The 22,777-nt window shown below is 42.4% G+C and overlaps 1 protein-coding gene across 2 annotated transcripts in view; it reads left to right on the top strand.

Annotated features, from left to right (window-relative positions):
- Positions 1 to 22,777, top strand: part of LOC138620584 (matrix metalloproteinase-16-like) — a 76,132-nt gene that overhangs the window by 28,015 nt on the left and 25,340 nt on the right. For both annotated transcript variants that reach the window (XM_069697926.1, XM_069697925.1), the window contains one exon: positions 21,857 to 22,018. In XM_069697926.1, the coding sequence (XP_069554027.1) occupies positions 21,857 to 22,018 (162 nt within the window). The remainder of the gene's footprint in view (positions 1 to 21,856; positions 22,019 to 22,777) is intronic.

Below are 22,777 nucleotides of genomic sequence, written 5' to 3'. Positions count from 1 at the left end.
TAAGTAACAGTGTCTGCATTTTGGCCATGCAGTGGACATTTACCAACAAGGCGCTGTACTCTGCTTCTCATTGGGGAAAGTTCTCTGTCGTTTAAAGCTTTGTAAGTTTGGGAGCACACTACGCGCCTTCTGATGGTCAATGCTGATTGGTTAAAGGCTGCTCCAATAGTTTCAAAATGAACCCGAGGTCTACGGCAAGTAGCATGCAACGACTGGAATTAATCCTCTATGGACTATGACCTGACTCGTATATTCACTAAGTGAATGTGAGTCTGCTCATACCGGCCTGAGAGACACAGTATGAGCTTCAAAAAAAAAAATCACCTCACTGGTGCCTTTATGTGGAAACTCAAGAAGAAACAGAAGTGATTTTGTTTGTAGTATTTGTGACAAAATAACCCCAACAGACCACTTACAACCTTTTTCCAAGCTTTCAGCCGCAATTTACACTCTCATGAGTCGGGTATCATCGTTTATCACCAGGTTTGATGTCATTACAGAAACTGAAATAGTAAATTTCTACTGTACACTCATCGCTGAGAAATGGAATCATGTTATCAATGCATCGTGATACAACACAGACAGGTCAAACACGTTGGTATTATTTTCCAAACTGTAAATGTCAGGTCTCTAAAGAAGTCAGTGAAAAGTATTTGTCACATATTCTACACTGCTGTTGTGGATTTCACTGCATGTTCTTTGCTTTAAATTGCGCATTTAAGCTTGACTGTATATGAAACTACACTTTTCTTATCTCGAGTGGTAAAAAAATGTTGTTTTTTAAAAATATTTACAGCAATAGCACATATGGACGCAGAAGATATTTTATTATGTGCAGCACATCTGCTCTGGCTGAACCACAGAATCCTGATGTTCTGCTAGCAGACCTGATGTGTGGCAGCGGGATGCCTGCTGGATGTTGGTTGTGCTGGTCAGTTGACCGCTGCTTTCTGCTGCGATTTAACTCTGATTTTCCGAGCCTTGCTCAGACCTCTCGCTCTGAAAGCAGATATCTTCCCTCTTGAACTCCAGTAGTCGTATCACCTCTCGCTCTACGCTGACCTCCAGCCCGTGACCTAGCGGAATACTTGCCCTCGGAGCCTTGCAGCTTGTCAGGCTGCCTTTAGCGCATGTCATTTTGTTGTGTGGGTTGCATGTTGAGCAGCTGCGGTGCTGTTTAGTGTTGTGCTGAGGCTCCGTCAGATCTCCGCTTGTCTGTAGGCACGTTTGTGAGTCCGTGGCAGGCAGAGGCCCGCCGACTGAGCTCACAGGTCGACCTCTGAACCCCGTGCATCCTTCAGCGAGCGTAAACAAGACAAAGAGATTGTAGGGAAGCATCGAAGATGGAGAGAAATGGCTGTAAAAGAGGTTTAATACAAGTAGAGTTAAACAAGAGCAAAGCAAATCAAAGCAAAAAGGTTTCGAGGGTAATTTACAATTTGTCTCTGGGACTCTAAAAGTTGAATGCTTTCAGTTCCTCATTAAATCTAAGGAGCAATCCAGCCCCGCGGTCCACAGAGACAACTCAAGAGGAGCTGTTACAGAGTCACGAGTCAAAACAAAGACAAAACAAAGACAGAGACGACTGAGCGAGAGACAAGAAAGAGAGACACAGACGGAAGACACACAAAACCCGATGAGTTTACGAGCAGGAAGGTGGCGGAGATGACAGAGCGAAAGAGAGGATGAGAGAGAATGGTGGAGTATATCTAGACAAATATTGGAGGTTCAAGAGCTCACAAGAGAGACAGACGTGGAGGGAAAGACTGAAAGAGCCGCACAGCGAAGTAAAGAAAACATTTGAAGAGGAAAGTGGAGAGAGGAGAGCAGAGGAGATGAGTGGGAGCTGGAGAGAGCTGCGCATCGGAAATAGAAGTGAGGAAGTCACTGCTGAAGACTGAATTTCAAGCAGGAGCGGGTGGGTGGGGGGGGGGGGGGGGCGTTTGTAGGCTTAAATAACATGTAGTGAACGGCTTTATTTACAGCTTTAGTTCGATGTCTTTCATTCAATATAACAACTGATGGGATCGAATTAACCTCGAGTTAACAGTTTTATTCTGCAGCATTCACTAATATCATAAATACATCAACACACATACCGTATGTGCACATGTGAAGGTGAAGATACACACACGCACACACATGCACAGTGTTGTCATGACTGCTGTCGCACCTTGGAGGAAGGAGAAGCAGCTGCCATTGAAGGCTATGATTCACTGCCTTCAACACACACACACACACACACACACACACACACACACACACACACACACACACACACACACACACACACACACACACACACACACACACACACACACACACACACACACACACACACACACACACTATGCTCTACCCCTCAATGCAATATTAATACAGCCCTGCTGTGGCCCATACTTCTGTGAAAACATCCCATAATGCATGCAGTTCTAATACACGCTCTCCAGCTGGCTTTATTGCGAAATGCGGACATGCGCTGGGCTGAATTCTGCCTGCTCGCTGTGGTGTGGGATGGATGGAGGTGGGTGGGTGGGAGGTGGGGGGGCTTGAGGGGAAGTGTGATGGTGGTGGGGGGTGGTAGTGGATGGGGTTGAGGAGGTGGGAGTGGATGGGATGGGGTGGGGGGTGGCTGGGGACTCCTGCATGATGACCAGCCGCCTCACTGAGACGACTTTCTGAAGGCAGAAACGACTCCACGCTGCCAGCGACCAGTGTTTTGTGCTGAGACTGAAGATCCTGAAATTTAACAATCACTCTGCCAAATATCAGGTACTCCAGTCTGTATTCCTGCCAGCTCGTTTTTTCGTCTTGGCACAGCAGCAGAGCCTATCAGGCGGTATGTAGCTTTTGGCCGGCCAAGACAAATAACCTGTAAGATAATCGTGCTGGAAGTAGAAACACCAATGTTACTACTAATAATTAAACATAGTCCTGTTTCTTTGCAACATGTGCAGACTTTGAAAAAAGTGGAGCAGAGATAAGATTAATATGTCGTGACAAAATATAGATTAGGATGCAATATTGCTACTCTCATATACTCTCAGTATAGAGTCAGACTTGCTTCATCGAGTGAACACGTTCAAATCTGAACTCTTTATCTCTGGAAACGAAGCCTTTTGCCAGTTTATAACTCTGTGGTGTCAAGACTGTGTGTGTGTGTGTGTGTGTGTGTGTGTGTGTGTGTGTGTGTGTGTGTGTGTGTGTGTGTGTGTGTGTGTGTGTGTGTGTGTGTGTGTGTGTGTGTGTGTGTGTGTGTGTGTGTGTGTATTTGTGTGCATTTTGGTACATGCTGTTGTATTTTAGCTGTTTGTAAAACTGAAAATTTTGTAACGGTGCAATAAAAAAATATATCACAGGTTTTATTCCTGGTTTATAAAACATGAAGCCCGAGTTCTTCAATTAAATGTAATTCTTATTTCAATTTTTTTTTTTTTTTTTTTTACAAAATAAGTAATAAAACAAACATTTCAGAGCAAAAAAAATATCAGAGTAAAAATACATGATACAGTTCAACAACAAAAAATAAATGAAACAGGAAAGGAATCCTTAAACATTGATACTTATATAATAAGATAACAATCTTTTATAATAATATATTTATGTGAAACCACACACTTAGCACTGTGATTTCAGACCAACTGTATTTGTAATCATTTAAACTGCACTTGGATCCATTTGAGAACGGATGTCACTGACTTGCCAATATCAGACTTTACTGCAAAGCCGTTTAACAGCCTTACCAAAACACAACCTGTGACTGTGAGAAGATTGTGAAGCATTAGCGGTAATTCCAAGCATAAACAGCCCTGTGTTTTGTGTTTGGCATCCCAACAGCTGAAGAGTTGAGGGGCACGTACAGTAAAACACAAGTTCAATGTCCTTTCTGTCTAATGGAAGCAAAAATGACAAAACTAAGTCTACAAAAAAACAGTTTGAGTGCCTCCAGTTTCATGACCTTATCAGAGGCCAAAAAAACTGCACAAAGGTTTGTAATGTTATTCAATTCAGTTTTATCTATATGTCAACAATTGATAACAGTGGGTGGGAAAAAAAACTCCCTTTTAACAGGAAGAAACCTCCGACAGAACCAGAGTCAGGTGGGCGGCCATCTGCCTCGACCAGTTGGGGTGAAGGGGAGAGCGGAGAAAGAAAAGAACAGCATAGAGAGACAACAAACAATTAAATCGGAGAGGTGGGTGTCTCCAGTAACCTCAAATGGAAAAATGCAGCTCAGAGCCAGAGATATTTGCAGAAAGGTGCAGGACGAGAGAGGACAAAGAGGACAAAGCACAAACTAAGACACAAAGCTAATGATCGCAGTTGTGGCACATAAATGCATGGAGGGTAAAACAAATGGTAAATGGTCTGTACTTGTATTGCACTTTATCACCTTTCGGTCTCAGTGCTTTAACATAGTTTTCCCATTCACACACTAATGAGACAGATCACCATGCAAGGTGCTGCCATCAGGAGCACATTCACACACCGATGGTACACCATCGGGAGCAACTTAGGGTTCAGTGTCTTGCTCAAGGACACTTAGGCACGTGGACAGGAGGAGCTGGGGATTGAACCACCAACCTTCCGATTAGTGTTCAACCCACTCTACCATCTGAGCCACAGAGTAATCTCTGAAAGTTTGTCCTCATGTGCTCTTGCACGTATTAGATTTTCTTTCTGGGTGACATTCAGGACACTGTGATAAAAGTTGCTGTCTTTAATGGAGCGTCCTGCGCTGGTGCTCCCTCTGTGTCTGTGCTGTGTTCCCACTCAAATGAACGAGGGGCCTGCTTTTGTTTTCAGTGCTGTTGTGTGAATGAACGTGGCCATAAAGAAGGCATGCTTTCTAGATTATGATGCCATTTTCTTCTAACTTGTGTGTCTGAATGGGATCTATACATTCAGTTTATATAAGCACATGTCCAAGAATTTTTTTTTTTCCTCCTAACATGCTCATCGTTTGACTGTTAAGCATCCGAATCCGATCTTCCACATGTCCAAAGTTCAAAGATGCAAACCTAAATAATTTTTTTTTTTTTTTTTTACATCTCTGAAATGCAATAATTATACAATAATTTAATAAATACATGCATGTAGATGTTTAGTTTAATCTAGATATTGGCAGAGCAGAGATGGATAATTCCATATATTTCCATTACATGTTGTTTGATGGATTTGTAATCCATCTATCATCCATGTTCTCTCTCTTTCTGTATCCATGCTTTGTTGGGAACAGCTGGGAATGATGCAATTTTAGCTCAGAGCAGCACATGATGTCTGGCTTTTCTTTTCTCTATCAGCTCTATTTCTTTAGTCTCCTGTGTCTTTGTTTTTTATTGACTTTTAACGTCACAAACACACATGCACACACACACACACACACACACCGGAGATGAGCTGCTGTCCGGTAAGGTGCCCGTGCCTGTCGTACCTAATCCCCACCCGTGCACTGTTGTCATGAAGGATCAGTCGTCACGGCGACTGTTGCCAGCATAGCACCAGAGATGTTATTGTTGTTGTTTTGGATGATGACGTCACAGATGCACGCTGGAGGATTAATCTCTTTCTGCATGGAGATAAACACTGGCATACACGTGTTGAAGTACTCACACACACACACACACACACACACACACACACACACACACACACACACACACACACACACACACACACACACACACACACACACACACACACAAACACACTGTTTTGTCTGCACCTTGGCTCACACTGCAACTCAGGCATTTGAGAATAGGGGATTACTCAAAAGTTGCATTCAGTGGGATTTTTAGCACACACAGCAGAATGATGTACTTATTAGGATTAACTAATGGCATTCTAAGAGACTTTGATACACCGCGTGCAGCAGCGGCTTTCTGTGCATATTTGATTGGATGCTTTTATCATATAGGAGAGGCAGTATGTGATGTATACAAAATTAAACAGAAAAAAAAGGCACGACCAGCTGAGCATCAAGATCAAGAAAATAGCATCTGATCAGAGCTATTTTTGGCAAAATGTTGTTTTGGGTCTGAAAAGTAAGGCCAATGCAGAAGTGCTTTCAAATGTAACACCACCGAGGGCCACTAGGGGCCGGCTCCAGAAAGGCTGTGGCTCCAAAGACTTCTATTCAACTTCTCTTATGAAATACAAAGTCGATACATTTTTTCCACAAGTCATAATGGTGTCATTCACTGAAGTCACTCTTTCTTATTAGTTTTCAGGCAGTCCATCTGAAAACACCTCCATCATTACTTAGATATTAGGTCTCAAACAACAGTATGTTTGGGGGCATGCCTGTTTGATTGACAGGTCTGCGGTGTCGTCAGTTTCACCCCTCAGTCCTCCCCTGCTCGTCCAAATACGGTCCCTTCTGCCTCCACAATAGCAAGATGGCGATAGCTGAACTCGAGGCTTCAGAAAATCAGCTCACAAACTAATGGGTGATGTAACGGCTGGTTGCCGCTTGACTGAGAAAGATAAGGAAACTCCAGGGAAGTAATTGTCACGTGCAGCTTCAGTCAGGCCTGTGTTATCACCTCGGCTTCACACTAAACATTAACTCTCCTCTGTGCTGTGTCTGTGTTAACAATTAAATGAACAAACCTTTCCAACAGTGGCTCTCTAATTCACTGTTGTTGTTTGTTTTGAAGTTTGATTCCATCATCAGGAAACTGTTTGTATCATATCAGTTCTCTATAACTCTTTGCAAGCGTGAACAATTAATTTCCTCTGATAGGGAAAAAAAGTATACTGGATATATACAACCTGGCAGTATACGGTATTGTACATGGATGATGTGTAATTGAGCATCGTTCAGGATGTTATGAACTGTTGTGTATCCCTCCTGGAGGTAGATAACAACACTGCTGTGTAATCTCAAACCTGTTTGCACCTTAAACTGTTCACTTCTTTTCCCTCTTGCCTTTGAGCTGTCCAAGAAGGTCAAAGTTGTATTATAAAGAAACACACTGACTGACTTGGTCGGTCTTTGGATCTGTTTTTTTTTTTCTTTTTCTCTCACTCTTTTCAATTTTATCTTTCTGAGAATTGACACATTACTGTGTTGAGGCTTGCACAACAATAGCTCCCAGTGTTATCGTAGCCAGTATGATGCACAGTGAAAGACAACAGGGAAGCAGCGTGAGGGGGGTGGGTGATCTGCCAGTATTCCCATTCACAGTGCAACAACCCTCCGGCCAAAACACAGAGAAGTGGTCCTGGAGCTCCGGCAGCTGCTCCACTGCTCGACTGTTGGGCTTGGGAGCCTGATGGATGAATAGATGGAGGGATGGATAGAAGAATTAAAGACCGAACACTGCAGGTTACAATGCGGGAGAGAATAGGTTGGAAAGGAAAATTATGCAAGGAGAGAATGAGGATGAAATATGATTGCATGCAACGTCATGAAAAAAAAAAGTCGAATGGGGAGGCAGAGTGCTGGAAGGCAGAAAGGAGAGAGAATTGGAGAAGAAGGAAAAGAACTGGAGATGGAGATGATTAGATTGAGTTTTCAACAGATCTCGACGTGCCACGACCACTTTTGAAAGGGAGTGCATTTGCAAAAGGCAACAACAACAAAAAAGGCGAACAAGCAAACACTCATCTGCGCTTTATCACAAGGTCATCTTTGTGGGCTGACGCCGCCGTGTTTTTCTTTGTGAAAAATCAAAGCGATTCGCACAGGAAGAGATAAGACCGATTCCATTTAGACTTTCAGTCACACTGAGGCTGATTGGATTTTACAAAAAAAAAAAAAAAAAAAAGCTTGGCACCAAGAAAAAAAATACAAGTTTTATCACCGTCACTGCATACCATGACTGTACACAAACACCCACTTTCACCCGAGGGTGACTTATAAGGCATGGTATGTCTTCAAGAACATCCAGCCTCCAGTAATATCAGTGAAAACTATGTAACAACACGGCATGCGAGCTAGACCTACACACAGGAAATGAGAGATTCCAGGGGCTTTATTATGTTCTTCACCCTTGCCCCCAAAATGAGCCACAGAGGTTAGAAAAACACGCCGTCACCAGGACGAAAAATAGGCAGAGAATTTATGTTTCCAGGTATTGGTATTAGACGGCGGGTGCCGGGTTGGTGGGGCACTCCATAACAGAGTGATGATTGGCTGATGGAGGGGATGCTGGGACGGTCTAGACATTAATCAGCCGATTTGATCGATGGTTGTAGGAGAAAGCTGGGCTCCCTGACGTCGATTGGCAGAGCGGTTTATCATCGATGTTCAATCCTGTTATTCAATTGTGCATTCAAAGTAGCTGTCATTTCAGCAGCTGACAATGAAGGGAGATCAATTTTAGCTTGTTAGCAGCGGATGGTGCCGGCGTTGTTATGTGGCGCAACCTCTGGTGAGTCAGGGTACCGTAAGGAAAGAAAAATACCACAGAAGAAGAGAAAAAAAAAGCAAAGGGAAAATCAGAGATGGTGGAGCAGGGTAGAGTACAAGAGAGGGAAAAGGAAGAGCAGTCGAGGAATAGAAGAGCATATGGTGTCCTTGCAGGTTTATTTTTAGATTGCTACTCCTACTGGGTGATGAGGAGGAAGCACTCTGGCTCTTCCACCCTGTTTTTCGTTTTATTGTTGTTCCTCACTTGTCATTTTTGCGCTCACTGTCCATTAAAGGGGAACTTTGCTCGTTTTCAACCAGCTTTGTATCATAACAGTGTGGGTAGTATATGCTAATGAACAATTTTTGACGTCCGTGTCCGCTGCCTGCATCCAGAGCTCCCCCGCGTTGTTCGCCATATGGCGGACTTTTGCCAACTCTAAGGCTGGAAGGTTGGAACTACAAATTGTACTAGCGATTTTATTTACGCCCATCCCCTGTGCCGGGGATAGCCAGGAAATCTCTGAGGCCAGTTTGTTTTGGATAAAGTAGATGAATCTATAGAAGAGGTGGCACAAGCGGGTGTAACGTTACACCAAAGCTTTGGGCCACAGGGACATATTTCAGGATCCTGAGAAAACAAGCAGTTTCCCCAACATTAGTTGCTCTGACTCACTATAGGAGTTGGAGAAATTGACTCCCGAGCAACCCCGTCCTCATTCATTATCCAAAATAGTCCTATGGTCTGGTCAAGCCTGCCCAATAAGAGCAGCCTCAGAGTGGCATAGGAAGGCAACAGCCCCAGTGCATTCTGGTTGTTGTAGGTTTTCTACCTTATGACCAAAAAGGAATACTACAGCCCCTTTAGTTGATTGTCATTGGTCATATAGTGCCAATGTCAGAAACATTTGCAACTTTCTTCTGCATGAACAGCCCAGTTTTATGTAAAGACAGCAAAATACTCCTTTAAATTCAGCTGGTTTGGTTGGCATGAGGCTTAAAGCTGTTGAAATATTACGGTCTACAAAAAAAACCCAGAAAAAACAAGAACAGAAGGAAATTTCCTTTAGTTAATGAGGTAACCGTTTATCCTAAAATATGTAAAACAAACCCACTTGATTTGCTTGATTGACTTGCAGATATTTCCTTCTGGCTGTCTATTTTTTGTTGCAGACGGTAACACACTTAACGGCCAGCACTTCCCCATATTGAAGAGTAATTTCACACTTGTTGTTCAGACATTAAAATTATAGTGTCTGTTTTTCCAAATGTTGGAAAGAATGTCTCCGTATGATGTTTGGACAAAGTGCGAGCAAGTTAAGTCTGTCTGCTGTCAGACCGTGGTCACCCACTCTGTACATCATCATGGTCTTTGTTAGATTTCTTATCAGATATATAATTTTTTTGTTTTTTTTGTCAGTTAGTCTGCAGCTGCATATTATTCCAGTTTGTGTTTGGTTTTGTTGTTTCAGGTCATATATCTATGTTTTTCTTCAGTTGTAATGTGGTTGTATTTTCGGAGTCTCCTTTGTGTCTTGTGTCTGGCTCAGGTTTATGATGGCAGTAGTTGACTCTGGGATCCAAAAAAAGTGCTTGATAATGTCTATGTAGACATTATCTACTGGTAGAGTCACCAGTTTATGATGTGGGTCTACATCCACATCTACATCTACATCTAAATCTTCAGAATATTTACTTCCTGTCCTCAAAGTGAAGTGGGAGTTTTATCAACCCTTAAGTATCCAAACAAACTTGGATCTACTTAGATATTTGTTCCAGTAACTTTAATAACAAACAACCCAGAGCATTATATTGTTTAATCGAATGAAAGTGGCTTTAACAGTCTATTTCCATTACGACTCAATATCTAGTCTGAACGTTTTCTGTTGCTCAGCAGTGCGCTGTTAAGTGGATTACTTGGCAACACTAACTTTGTGCTGAGAACAGACAACGCTCTGAAATTCTTTGTTTGCCCATAATTGCCAATATCAGGAAACACTTTTAAGTGGAATTTGGATTAGAATCTGATGACATAAAACAAGTCTTTAGACTCTATTTAAGTTTTCTGTAAAATGTTTGTGTAAGATTGCCCACCATATATGATTTTAAATCATGTCCCTTTAACCTGGATCTCCTTACAAAGCAGGTTGAAAAAGCTGGAAAAGTCCAGTCCCTATTAAAGTACTTCTTTAGCGAATAAGAAGCGTATTATCTGCATAAAGGAGGATTTAATTTTTTTTTTTTTAGTGACATATTTGCAATAGTTTTTCAAATGTAACAGAAATATTGATGAAGATATTAACAAGGATAAAAACTGACATCTAATCTTATGTTTTCAAGGCATCTCTAAATTCTTCAATTAAAGGAAAATCCAGAAAAGTTAAATACTTCTTTCAAGGTTGTCTAAGTCAGAAAACCTCCTTAATCATTCGGCAGTTTCCATAAAGATGTTTAATCTTTCCTATGCCCTCCAGTCTCTATCTTTGTCCTTCCATCTCCCCTGCTCTGCTGCTGTCTCTCTCTATCTCCCAGACAAAATAAATGGGGAGATCCAGATGCTTTTTCTTACCACAGGAGTAGATCTTTATCTTTTACTGGAAACGTGTATGTGCGAGTCCCAAGGACGTCCAGCGTGGCTGCATTTGGGCAGGCAGTGGGAACAGTATTGATGGCTGGGTTACTGTAAGTAGAATAGTTTGTGGGAGGACACAGGCGGTAAAATGGCACACAGATCTCTATACACACACACACACACACACACACACACACACACACACACACACACACACACACACACACACACACACACACACACACACACACACACACACACACACACACACACACACACACACACACTGGCACACACCCACATCAATTTCAAGGGTGTTGGAAGAACTCACTCCGTTGTCGGCAGTTTATCTGAAGGATGCTGCATGACAGTTGACATTACATGATGCAACGCTGCGATATGATACAGTGAAATATAACAGATGAGTATCTGATGCTACACAACCCAGTCGAGGAACATGATGAATATACTTGATGCAATAATATATAGTAGAACATAAACATATACAACAATGCAATGTATATCTGTGACATATTAGGTAATACATCCAGCTCAATGTGTTCGAGGAGTAACAGTGAGTGTTTGGTACACTTTCCTTTTTGCCCAGGGTTTTGTCTCTCAGGAAACATACAGGCTGTCACAACAGTGGCTGGGAAAGAGTTTTGGGGCTGTATGTATCCTAACAGGAGAAGCTGCAGATACTGTTCAGGGATGGAAAAAAAAGGTCCTCTCTGCATCTTATTTTAATATAAAAATTAAATCAGTGTAAAATAAAATACAGTTGATATCAATTAAAAGGCAGCACAGGACTATTTTTTGAAGATACAAATAACTACCAATGAAACTTAATGTGGTTTTATGTCGAGAAAACAAAAAATATCTGGTGTTTTTGTTCTAGATTTATATAATTGTGTTTGAGTACAGGAAATAACATTCACATAGTTTAGACCTCTGTTTTCAATGTTTCCACCTTATCTCTGAATCCAAACTCAGTTCATTAGAGACATCAGTGTTATTAGAGACCATTACTGAAAGGACTAGTCCCCTGTATCTGTCAGAAAATCTGATCAATTAGAGTACAGAAAAGGAAACTATGAAAGCTGCTTTATGGTACTTCCTGTTGGCAGGAGGATCAATAATAGTGTAGCCTTTACCTGTGTCAGAAAATCAGATTTTTTTGTTTTATAACAAATGAATAGAGACATATGGTTTATAGTACGACTGGCACTGTAGGCAAAAACGCCACTAACAGGAGGAGGTGAGATGCTGGAATCAACATTGTTTTCATGGCAGCAGGACACCGAATTTATGAGAAATATGGTCTTAAATTTGTGTTAATATAAGGTGTGATAATTGCACAGGTGTTACATAGTTTCTTGTTCTAGTTTCTTTATCGTGTGTTTGCTCGTGCTTGGATTTGGCTAGAGCATCTTTAATACCTTGTTTATCATGTGCGAATGTATCTTTGGTGGTTACATAATCACATTTCCAACTACGACGACCAGTTTGTAGCTTCCACACTCTCCCAAAGGAAAATGAAAGGAAGAGAGAGAAAGCAGAGATATCACCATGCCTTCCTGCCCACCAGGCTGCCACTAGAAATAGACGGCTGCCTACTGACAGCAGCATCAACTTCCACGTGGGCGGCAGTACTCTCTTCCGCCCCCACACACGAATACGCTCACACACACACTTACACTCTCAGAGGCACACAAATCACGCACCTGGGGAGGCTGCCCCCCACCCACACACACACACACACACACACACACACACACACACACACACACACACACACACACACACACACACACACACACACACACACACACACACACACACACACACACACACCAGTCAGTCAGATGCTGTCATAAACTCTTACCCGTAATCCTTAGCAAACAAAAAGTGTAAACAACCCTGCCTGTGGTGCGTCTCCTTCTGAGAACACACAAAACACTTGAAACACAGGAATATCACTTGTGTTGGTTCTGGTGTGTTATCGACATTTTTTATATTTTAAAGATGGAAGTAGCAATGTTATCCTCAGTTACACATTTCAACTTCAACTTCAACTTTAATGTCAATCCAACATATGACATACAGACAAATTGAGAAATCGTTTCTCACAGTCCCACGGACGAAACAAGAAAAGTATAAATATGTAACAACAAAAAACAATAAAACGGACAACAACCGCAGTGACGCTTAACTGCAGTATAAAGTACAACGTAGTGCAATTAAGGGTCCATAGTGCAAAAGTTCAGACTTTATGAGGCTGCGGTACCTCGTCCCAGAAGGCAGGAGGCTGAAGAGGCTGCGTGAAGGATGTGGAGTCTCCTTGATGCTTTGTGGGTAAGGCGGGTGTTGTAGATGTCCAGGACGGGAGGGAAGTAGATTCTTGAGGTGGATTTGGGACATCAAGGCGCTCACACTGCCGTGAAATCTCAACCTTTCTTAGTGTTTAGATCATTAAAGAAAAGTGTGTTTACTCCAAACCCAGACAGCCTCTCCCTACATTAAGACCTCAGGCTGGACGCTCTGAAACACATCAACAAAAGCAGAAACTGTCTGTAAATATCTTGATTTGTAGCTCTGCATTCTGGGAGGAAGTTGCACCTTAAAATGCTTCTGTTGATGCCGTCATGAAAAGAGGACGAGTTCTGGCAACAGTCTCAAAGCAGCAAACATTTTCTGTTACTCTACAAAAAGATGGAAAAGTAGAATGCTGAATTTTGCAGATGAGACATTTGAAATATTAGTTGAAGTTGAAGGAGTTGGAACGGCAGTGGAAAATAGAAGCGTCCAATTGAACTAAGAGTGCTGAAAGGAGTTGGAAGTGTTTGAGGGATTGAGTTCAACTGACAGTGACGGTGGAAGTGTTTAAAGGAACGAGTACCATTTAAAGACAACACAAATAAGAGTGTGTGCTGAATTTTGAAGATGTAAAACTTCTTTCTTTTCACGTCAATAATCAACAAATGAGTGTCAATATTTTTTTCATACAACTGTCAACACACACAGCTGTTTGTCGAACTAACCAGAGAACCTTTATGACCAATGGAGGGACATTAGTGATACAAACAGGGCATTTCTGAAGAAGTTTATTAGGTCTGTTTAATATTTTTCTAGCACTTTGGCTTTTGTAGCTTCCCTTAAAACTCTGTCACCATTATATGTGTCGTTGACCGATACAAGGTGAGATCAGAGTTTTCTCCAGTGTTTATATGGTAAAATAACAGTACGGTTTGCTGTATGCAGTGAACAGGGTACTCCCAAAGTGTATGCAAACGCACACATGCACGCACCATCGCTTCACTTACCATAGCCAATGCATTATTAATGATTAATGATCTTGACGAAACTGTACACACATCCGCGTCTCGCTCGCAGGTGCTGCACAGAGATAAACATGACACGAATAAAAGCTGTCCTCTCCTTGGCAGCACTTTTTTTCCCCTCTCCTTTCTGCTAGTTTATTTACCTCGAGTCCACGAGAACAGCCAATATTTGGATCCCTGGCATCGTTTCCACACACCGAATTTCAGTCTGTAGCCGTCTCTGTAAATAAATAATTACTCCAGTGTACATATGTTGCTCTCATCAGCCGGGGTTTTGTTCTCTGACAAGCTTGTGCGAATTAAGTGTAATAGATTCAACAGCACAAGTGTAGCTCGACCAGTGTCAGCAGCCCAGAGAAAGGGAGAGGGAGAGGGAGAGAGAGGAGGGACGAGAGCAAGTTGAACAATGTAAATGGATGGTGCTGTAATACTATAGGGTTGGGGCTTTGATTAACACAGGCGATAACAGCACTGACAGTGAGGTTAATCGACGTTTGCACTAGTCTTTGGGGTGTTTTTCAATTATGAAAGCATTTTTACTAACACATTCTGGTCAGAAACAGTCGATGAATTTCATAAATTAGCTGTGTTAGAAATCTGAGGGAATACAGCAACACTGACGACATTAAGAGGCTCCACTGAGTCTTTGTTTTTACATTACAGGTATATATTTTGTATCTATTAATATTCCATTGTTGTTTAATTTGAACTAATCATGTAAATAATGACAAGTGTTTTACAACAGTTGGAACAGTATTACTGATGTATTTTTCAAAGCATCAGAAAACATCCAAATTCATAGCAGGACTATCTAACTTTTACATTCAAATGCAAAGATTAATTCCATTCAGTTTCATGACAAAATGTATTTAAGATATTAAAATCCTTACAATATTATAGAGAAGAACATAACAATTCAACAATTCCAATATGAGCGGCAGCTTGAAAGAAAAAAACTATATTTTAACAGAAAGAGAAACCTCCAACAGAACTGGGCTCAGAGGTACGAAGTCATCTGCCTTGACTGGTTGGGTGAGGGGAGAGCAGAGAGAGAAAAGAACAGCATTGACATACAAGCGATGATAAACTGTTGGTAAAGCGAGTAATCGCAGACCACAAAAGCACAAAACACAAGTAAGACAATAAAGAAACCTACAGGAGAGAGAAGGCGTAACGTTAATGAGACTCTACGGTGGCCTATGAAAGCATGGAGAGTGAAAGAGAGCGGAGAGGAACTCAGTGCATCTGCGAGGGTCTTCCAGCAGCTGCAGCCTACAGCAGCATAACCAAGGGATGGCTCAAAGTCACGATAAGCTTTAAGTCATAAAGGAAAGTTTTAACTCTAATCGTAACAGTGGAGAGGGTAACTGCCTCCTGAACCCAAACTGGGAACCTGAGAGCCAAAGGCTCTGCTTCCCATTTTACTGTTTCATCTGCATTTTAAACACAAGTTGTGTTGACGACAAATGCTAATTTCACGTCCAGCAGTCCCACATCTGAAAACCTTGGTGTTTCTACTCGTAGTGCTGTAAGTCAGTTTGGTGCATTTCACCGAATGGCCCTCTGCGTGTTTCTGCGTTGTCCTGTGAGGATATGTTGGAAGCAGAGAGAGTGTGAAGGCGAAGCGAGCAGAATGCAGCCATTGTACATTGGCTTCATTCCTCACAATGGTCACTCTGTCAAATCAGGCACATAGCTCCGGTTTGACAGCCAGCAGAGCTGCGTGTGCCCGGGGCCCTCTGAGCCAGGCACTGAACCACTGGGCTGAGATCCTCTGGCAGCTTGTCAGCGCAGCATAGCACTCCTGGACAGCCAGCGCTCTCATTGACTCACACTCTGTTTCACCGTCTCTGCTGCCTCTCCGGACTCTGCGTTTCCCTCTCACTTCACATATCTCCAGCTTCCTTCAGGGTCAAGGTTGTTCTGATTTCTGATGACGTGCCGCCTCAGACAAACAACATCCAGTGTCAGTATCTGGAACTTCAACCCAGCTAGTGGATTACAGCTGATTTCTTTCCTGTTCCTTTTCCTTGTTCCTTTTCCTTTTCTCCGCTGTCAGGGACAGTAACGTGCAGTACTGTTAGCACCTCACTTTGCGTGTAGCTTCTCAAAACAATTTTTGGGTCGATGCTCGTCGAGCACTTTTCATTTGTTTCAACTGTTTTGGATCAGTTCTTGTCAGGTCACCCACTTTTTCTGTTTAATGTTACTCAGGTTCTGCACGAGCAGTACTTTGATTTTTATGACCACTACGTAGTAATAAGATGGTTTCCTCTCACAGATCCATAAACCTTTTGTGCAGTATGGAGGCTCGTCAGACAGTACACCCGACTGTATATCAACCAAGAGTGCATGAACACCAGTGGTGTGGTTGAGCTAAAAGTAGCTTATCAATAGAGAATAGGGAACACTCTAGCTTAAATAAAAGGTTAAAATGCCCATGTGGTCGTAGTATTAATGAAATCCAACCAACCCAACTGTTGACAGTTTGATTGAATGAAAATATACACACATAATTAATAGTTCATTACCTAGTTTAGGCATTAAAGGTTCCCCTGCAGTCTCATTAAGACATTTCAAATTTCTGTTTTGAATAATTAATTTTTTTCGACAAAAAAAGTTAATTTAAGTCCTTTTCGTCTTCTAATTGAAAAAAAATGTAGAACCTTTGAATTTGAAAATAGTGTTTCTTTTAAAAGTTTAATTGATCAAAACAAGATCTGTCCTCCATCACCATAAAGTCTGTTTCTCATTGGGCATTTGCTTGAATATATAAGCATTCATATCACACTTCCTTAAGTATCTTATTGGACTTGGATTGACTTGAGAAACATTTGTGATGTTAGAAATTATGCTTGTGCATACATGTCTTAAAGAGGAAGGAGGGGCTTTACGTCCTTCTGGCATTATACATTATATATCAGAAACACGGTGTGCTACGAAACAACTAAAAACATTTTTGAGATTGTGATTAACGGCTTTTTGCATTTACTTTTCTATGCTGTGTTAGTTTTTCCAAGACAAAAACATCGTGTCTGCCACTCAGTCGTGGGAGCTGAACAATGAGGAACATGTGAGGTGCTCTGGGACAAAGGGAGGGCTTATGCTCATGCTCATGCTCGTGCTTATGCTTATGCTCGGACGGCACAACAACAGGGCCAACTGTGTTTTCCATAGAAAGAGCGGAGGAGTTAGGAACTGTTCATCTCTGCTGGGCGCCTTCTTCGCTACAATCGGAGGAGTGAGACGAGTAGTTGCTTTGTTTGAGGGCTTTCAGCAGGTCAACATGTTGATGTGGTGTTAATGTCACAGGGGATGTTGTGTTTTCAACAACTCGGCCCCTCGGTAGCCGTTGTCTACACTGGACCAAAAAAAAAAAAAAAAAGACGAGAGTGATAATTAACATTTGAGCGCTGAGGGAGGGAAAGCTTGTGCGGGGGGACAAAGACCAAGAAACGGAGAAGCGGGCTTCCTGCTGGTCACCCATGCTCGTAGATTACGTCAGAGGTTACGTGTCGAGTGAATCGCGGGTGCTTAGTTAAGAAGTAAGGAGGCAGAGGAGGGTTAGAGGCCCCCGGAGGCATCCGCTGACAACCTGAGCTATTACTGCAATTCACCAGCGCTGACCGGGGCCCCACTGCATCTGATTTGTGGGCCGGTGTGTGTTTATCTGTGTGTGTTTATGTTTAAAACCGATATTCCCGTGTCATGCGCGCCTGAAGGCGGCGGCGGCAGCAGCATGCGCAGGGAGCCGGTAAATTATGGAGAAAGAGAAGGTAGCGGTTTCTGCTTTCTAATCACAACCTCTGTTTACTTTACTGCAACCCCCGCGGGGAAAGACAGAGGGAGGCACATCTGATCATAAATCTCCAGTGACTCTCCTCTTCCACCTCTTCTTCCACTCCGTCTTCTCTGTTTTATGCTCTGCCCTTTTTGTGTTTTCTTCTTCTCGGCTACACTATCTCATTAGCGGCAACCTTGACCTATCCTGAGCGCAGTGTCGGCAAGACTCCTGCTGCTGCGGGCTGCCACTGTGATCATTGCCCACTTAACAAAAAAAAAAAAAAAAAGAAACTGCTAAATAATTTAACAGAAGTGGAGATTTTGTTACTTCAAATGTAGCTTTCATTCTTTAAATAGAAGCTCGAGACGATTTATTTTTAGCAAAATTCTCGCTCTAAGCAGCAAATGGCAGACAAGAGAATGATGAATCACCGTATGATAAAAATACAGCAAAGAAAAGTTGTTGGCCTCGGTGGGTTATCAAACAAGAGCTTTCTAATGTATTTAATTTCCTGGCGTTGTTTTCTTCAACCGTATCCTCTTCATTATTTTGTGTTTGAGGCTGAGATACAGTCGCTGAAAGGAGGGTGACGTTATAAATGCCAAGGTCAAAGGTCAGAGTTGTATAATTCATCATCTCCATCTGTGAATGCACGAACTCTGCAACAAGATAACGAACACTCCCGAGACGTATCGTTATTTTACTCGCCTCAGGTTTTCCCCTTTTCTTTGTCATCCTTTTTTTTTTTTTTTTTTTCCCACTTTCCCTTGCAGCTATCACTCCGAACGCCCTCTCTCCTCAGTTTACCTCACCTTCTTTTTTTCTTTTTTTTTTATCTCTCTATTTATTTACTCTTTCGAATCTTTGTCTCCCACTCATCTGTTCCTCCATCCCGTCATTTTTTCCTCTCGCCTTCATCTCGTTTATTTTCTCCTCTTGTGCTCTTTTGTCTCTCACATCTTCCTCCGTCTGCCTTCTGCCTCACCCATCTCCTTCCACACTTCCCCTGCGTGCAGGCTCCGTATACCTTCCAGCTGATAATTAGCCCAGGCAGCGCAAACTGCCTCGGCTTTTGTGTGTGGCCCCCGGGGGCCGACAGGACTTCCCCGTCCGCCGCGGCGTGGCTTACATAAGTGACCGAAACAAAGTGACAACGCTGGCCTCGGATGGACCCCAGAGGCAGACAGGGCTGACTCAAGATTGAGGGATGATGGAGGGAGACGGAGATGGAAAAAGACAGACAGTCCTTTACTTACGCGGAGCAGCTGATGTTGGTGGAGCATCTGGAGGATCAGAGCTGCATGTCTCTCTGTTTCTCTGTGAATGAAACACCTTGGCATTAGACATTTTTACAGCATAATTGGACCAGTGTGGTTATAACTGCAGTACTTGTTACCGCTTCAAAGTAATAGTAGGTGCTTGATCATATTGGCTTTAAGAACTAGTACTGTATGAGAAAGGGTAAAATTTATTAAATGTACGCAGGTTTGCATATTATTTAATGAGCTGTCCCTGAGAAACATTTGGCGATCATTTTCTACAGTTTTAAATCTTTATAATGCATTTGGAGACACTTCTCATTTACACTGTAGAAAATAAGACTTATTATGAGATATACAGTCCACTGAAGTGTATGGAGCTCCATTCCTCTCAGCCAATGCGTCAACACCTCACGGAAAATCCTGCCACATCGTTGGAAAGGCCAAAGCCTCACCATTCAAACCATGTGAGCCATTTTAAAATGCCCAAACTACAGCAACGGTAGTTTGTTACTTTGTAAGAAGAGTGCACACACAGCAATTTTAAACAGGCGTGTGCTGCACACACTTCCATCTAAGCAAGCAAGCAGTTTTATTTATATCGCACATTTTCTACACAAAAAAACAGTGCAAAGTGATAAAGTTGATTGTTTTTTGTTTAAAAAAAAAGTATAATTTAAAAGGGTGGGGGGTTGAAGGGCGAAGGTCAGTGAGTTGTGATATGATTATAGATGCTAAATGATGCCTCACCTCAGTGAACTCACAAATCATACACATTTTCTTCTTAATCAGAACAAAATCTACCGGCTACATTATTTGTGTGTAATAACTGTGCTGGTTACGGTAGCAAAGTTCATTTAAAACAAATCTTTTGTTGTCTAAAACTTGATTGGGCCACTTTCCCTCTTGTGGCGTCACAGGAAACAGCCTGAAGAGGGATCTTCAGCAGCCGAGCCGCATCACTCCGTTTCCTCCTCAAGTGATTCCTAAATCACTGAGCCTTATCTCTCCTTTTTATCTCCTTTTTTTTTTCTCCTCTAACTCTTTATTTGCTATAAACCACATCTCCAGACACTTGTTCAATATTACGAGCTTGCATTAATTTCGCCTGAATTCCTGCACTTCTCCAACTTTAACAACCCGTCTATTTTCATTGGAAGACTTTGGCTGAAACACGAAGCCTTCCTTAGCAAAACCTGTGGATATTAATCCAATCCAGCGCAGTGGAGGACTGTACATCAAGCTTATAAAGACCCACTGACATTTATACAGTCAAATATCATTCACCAGGTCCCAATTAAGCCGTTTCTCTGTGGTGGCCCCGGCCAGTAAATTCTTAAGTATCGCACTGTACCTGCTACGAAGTGATCTGATTCACCGCCTCTATCTGCTGATGCGTTATTCATGTGACAGATTTGCAGCAGATAAGTGCCTCAATTTAGCAGGAATTCCAATGAATAAGTGATGTTCTTTTTCCATTCCTGTCGAGTCTCGGGGTGATGGTGAAAAGAGAGGAAGGTGGTAGTGAAGGAAGATGGCAGAAACAAAAAATTGTAAACCCTATTTTGTGCTTTTTGACCAGCAGAAATCTAAAGCTGTATTTGCTAGCATTGCGTCATTATTTTTTTTTCAATGCAAAAAACAGAAACCATAACTTTTTTATTTATGACGGGGAGGAGAAAGCTCTCCTTTGAAGTTCAAGAATAACATTGAAGCCTAAGATGTCTCATTGGAATCAGGTTAATAGTTTTCCACGAGCAGCCTGTGTACTGTTATAAATAATAAAAGACGTTGCAGTCTAACCCTAATTGTATGATGATGAGATTTTTTATGGGTCGGATTCGACATCTTGGCGAAACATCAGAGGGGAAGTTGAGGAGGAGCGGTTTTTATTTTTGTTTCGGTTGCCAGTGACGTAAATTGAGGAATCTGAATAGGACACAGAGAGGCGGTTTTAAATCCCAAATATCTCCTTCTAATACAGTTGGGATTGGGTCGGGGCTCGGCTGTCGGCCACAGAGGGTTTCTGAGTCAAAAGGTCAGCCCAGTGTAGTCATCGGCTTACCACGGCTCGAGACTAATTACAGAGAGCAGGGCTTTCTGTGCTCTGTAAAGCCGTGTGTGTGTATATGCATGTGTACATGTGTGATATGTATCACTGCTACATAATCCACTCAATTATGTGCATGGACGGTGGATCATCTGTCCTCACACACACATCCATACATGTTTGGATGCATGTAAATGACAGGAAAAGCAGTTTTATTGTCTATCCATGAACTTACACAGAACTCTATGCTGCTGTTTATTCAAATCAGACAGTGCCAAACTTGGCTTCACTTGGAGGGAACTACTCTGGCACTGCCAGCCAGAACAGGTGCAACCGGAAAAGCCGCGAGGTGACAAAAAATAACCCGAGGCCCACCAAGATTTTTATTCATCTTTACTTTTTTTGTGAGAGACATAAAATGCTACAAACACATTTACTGCCAGCAGCACTGACAGATCTGCTCTCTCGTCCTCCTCCCCTCTCTGTGTTTCTAGGTAACGACTTGTTCCTGGTAGCTGTCCATGAACTCGGCCACGCGCTGGGCCTCGAACACTCCAACGACCCCACGGCCATCATGGCTCCTTTTTACCAGTACATGGACACGGACAACTTTAAACTGCCCATGGATGACCTGCTGGGCATCCAGAAGATTTATGGTAAGGCCTCCTGGTGTCATTTAAATGCACAAAGTAGCTATCAGCCCAGTGCCTCAGTAACCTGACGAGAACTGACACACCAGACAGTCACATAGTAAACAGTATCTGCCCGTAACTGTGAAATCTACGCTTGAAGCTTTCACTGAAAATCTTGATGACACTGTGACTCCAAGGGTTATGTGTCAAACCACAGCTAATATCCCAGAAAGTCGAACAACATACAAACATCGACAGCGGTGCTGTTCCAAATGGCGTCCCTGTGCACTGACACTCACTATTTTGAGTGCATAAGTGCGTTCACACTGTTGAGTACAGAAACATGCAGTGCGCTAGAAGTGCCAGGATGATGCACTCAAAACAGTCCAAAAAAGAATTGTGAAACGCAACACAACCCAAGTATGCCATTTGGAACACAGTATTCAAGAGACAGACTTGGACCATCATTTCCTGTCACATGACTGTCTGTAAACTCATCGGGGAGCAGTGGAGGAGCTCAAGAAAATGTAGATGGTCCAACACAGCTAATGAGCTTCAGCAGCTTCCTCCAGTTTGGCGTTCAGCCCCCTTAAAAGTCAGCACTTTTGAGACCTCTTCTTATTGCTCAGCATTGAAAAGATTTGCGTGAATTTACTGTACTAGACTCCTACGAGAAGATATTAATCCCAGTTATTCATCTGAAATGAAATGTGAAATAGAGACTTGAAGTCATGACTTCAAGTCCCGGCTCGCCTCCGTTTCACGACAGCTTCAGTAACTCAG

Source organism: Brachyistius frenatus, unplaced genomic scaffold (assembly GCF_029030835.1).
Source record: "Brachyistius frenatus isolate BFR_SWC_R1_liver_20210118 unplaced genomic scaffold, ASM2903083v1 Contig_25, whole genome shotgun sequence".
NCBI lineage: Eukaryota > Metazoa > Chordata > Actinopteri > Embiotocidae > Brachyistius > Brachyistius frenatus.
The sequence above is the reverse complement of the archived record's forward strand: the minus strand, read 5'-3'. Positions and strand labels throughout refer to the sequence as shown.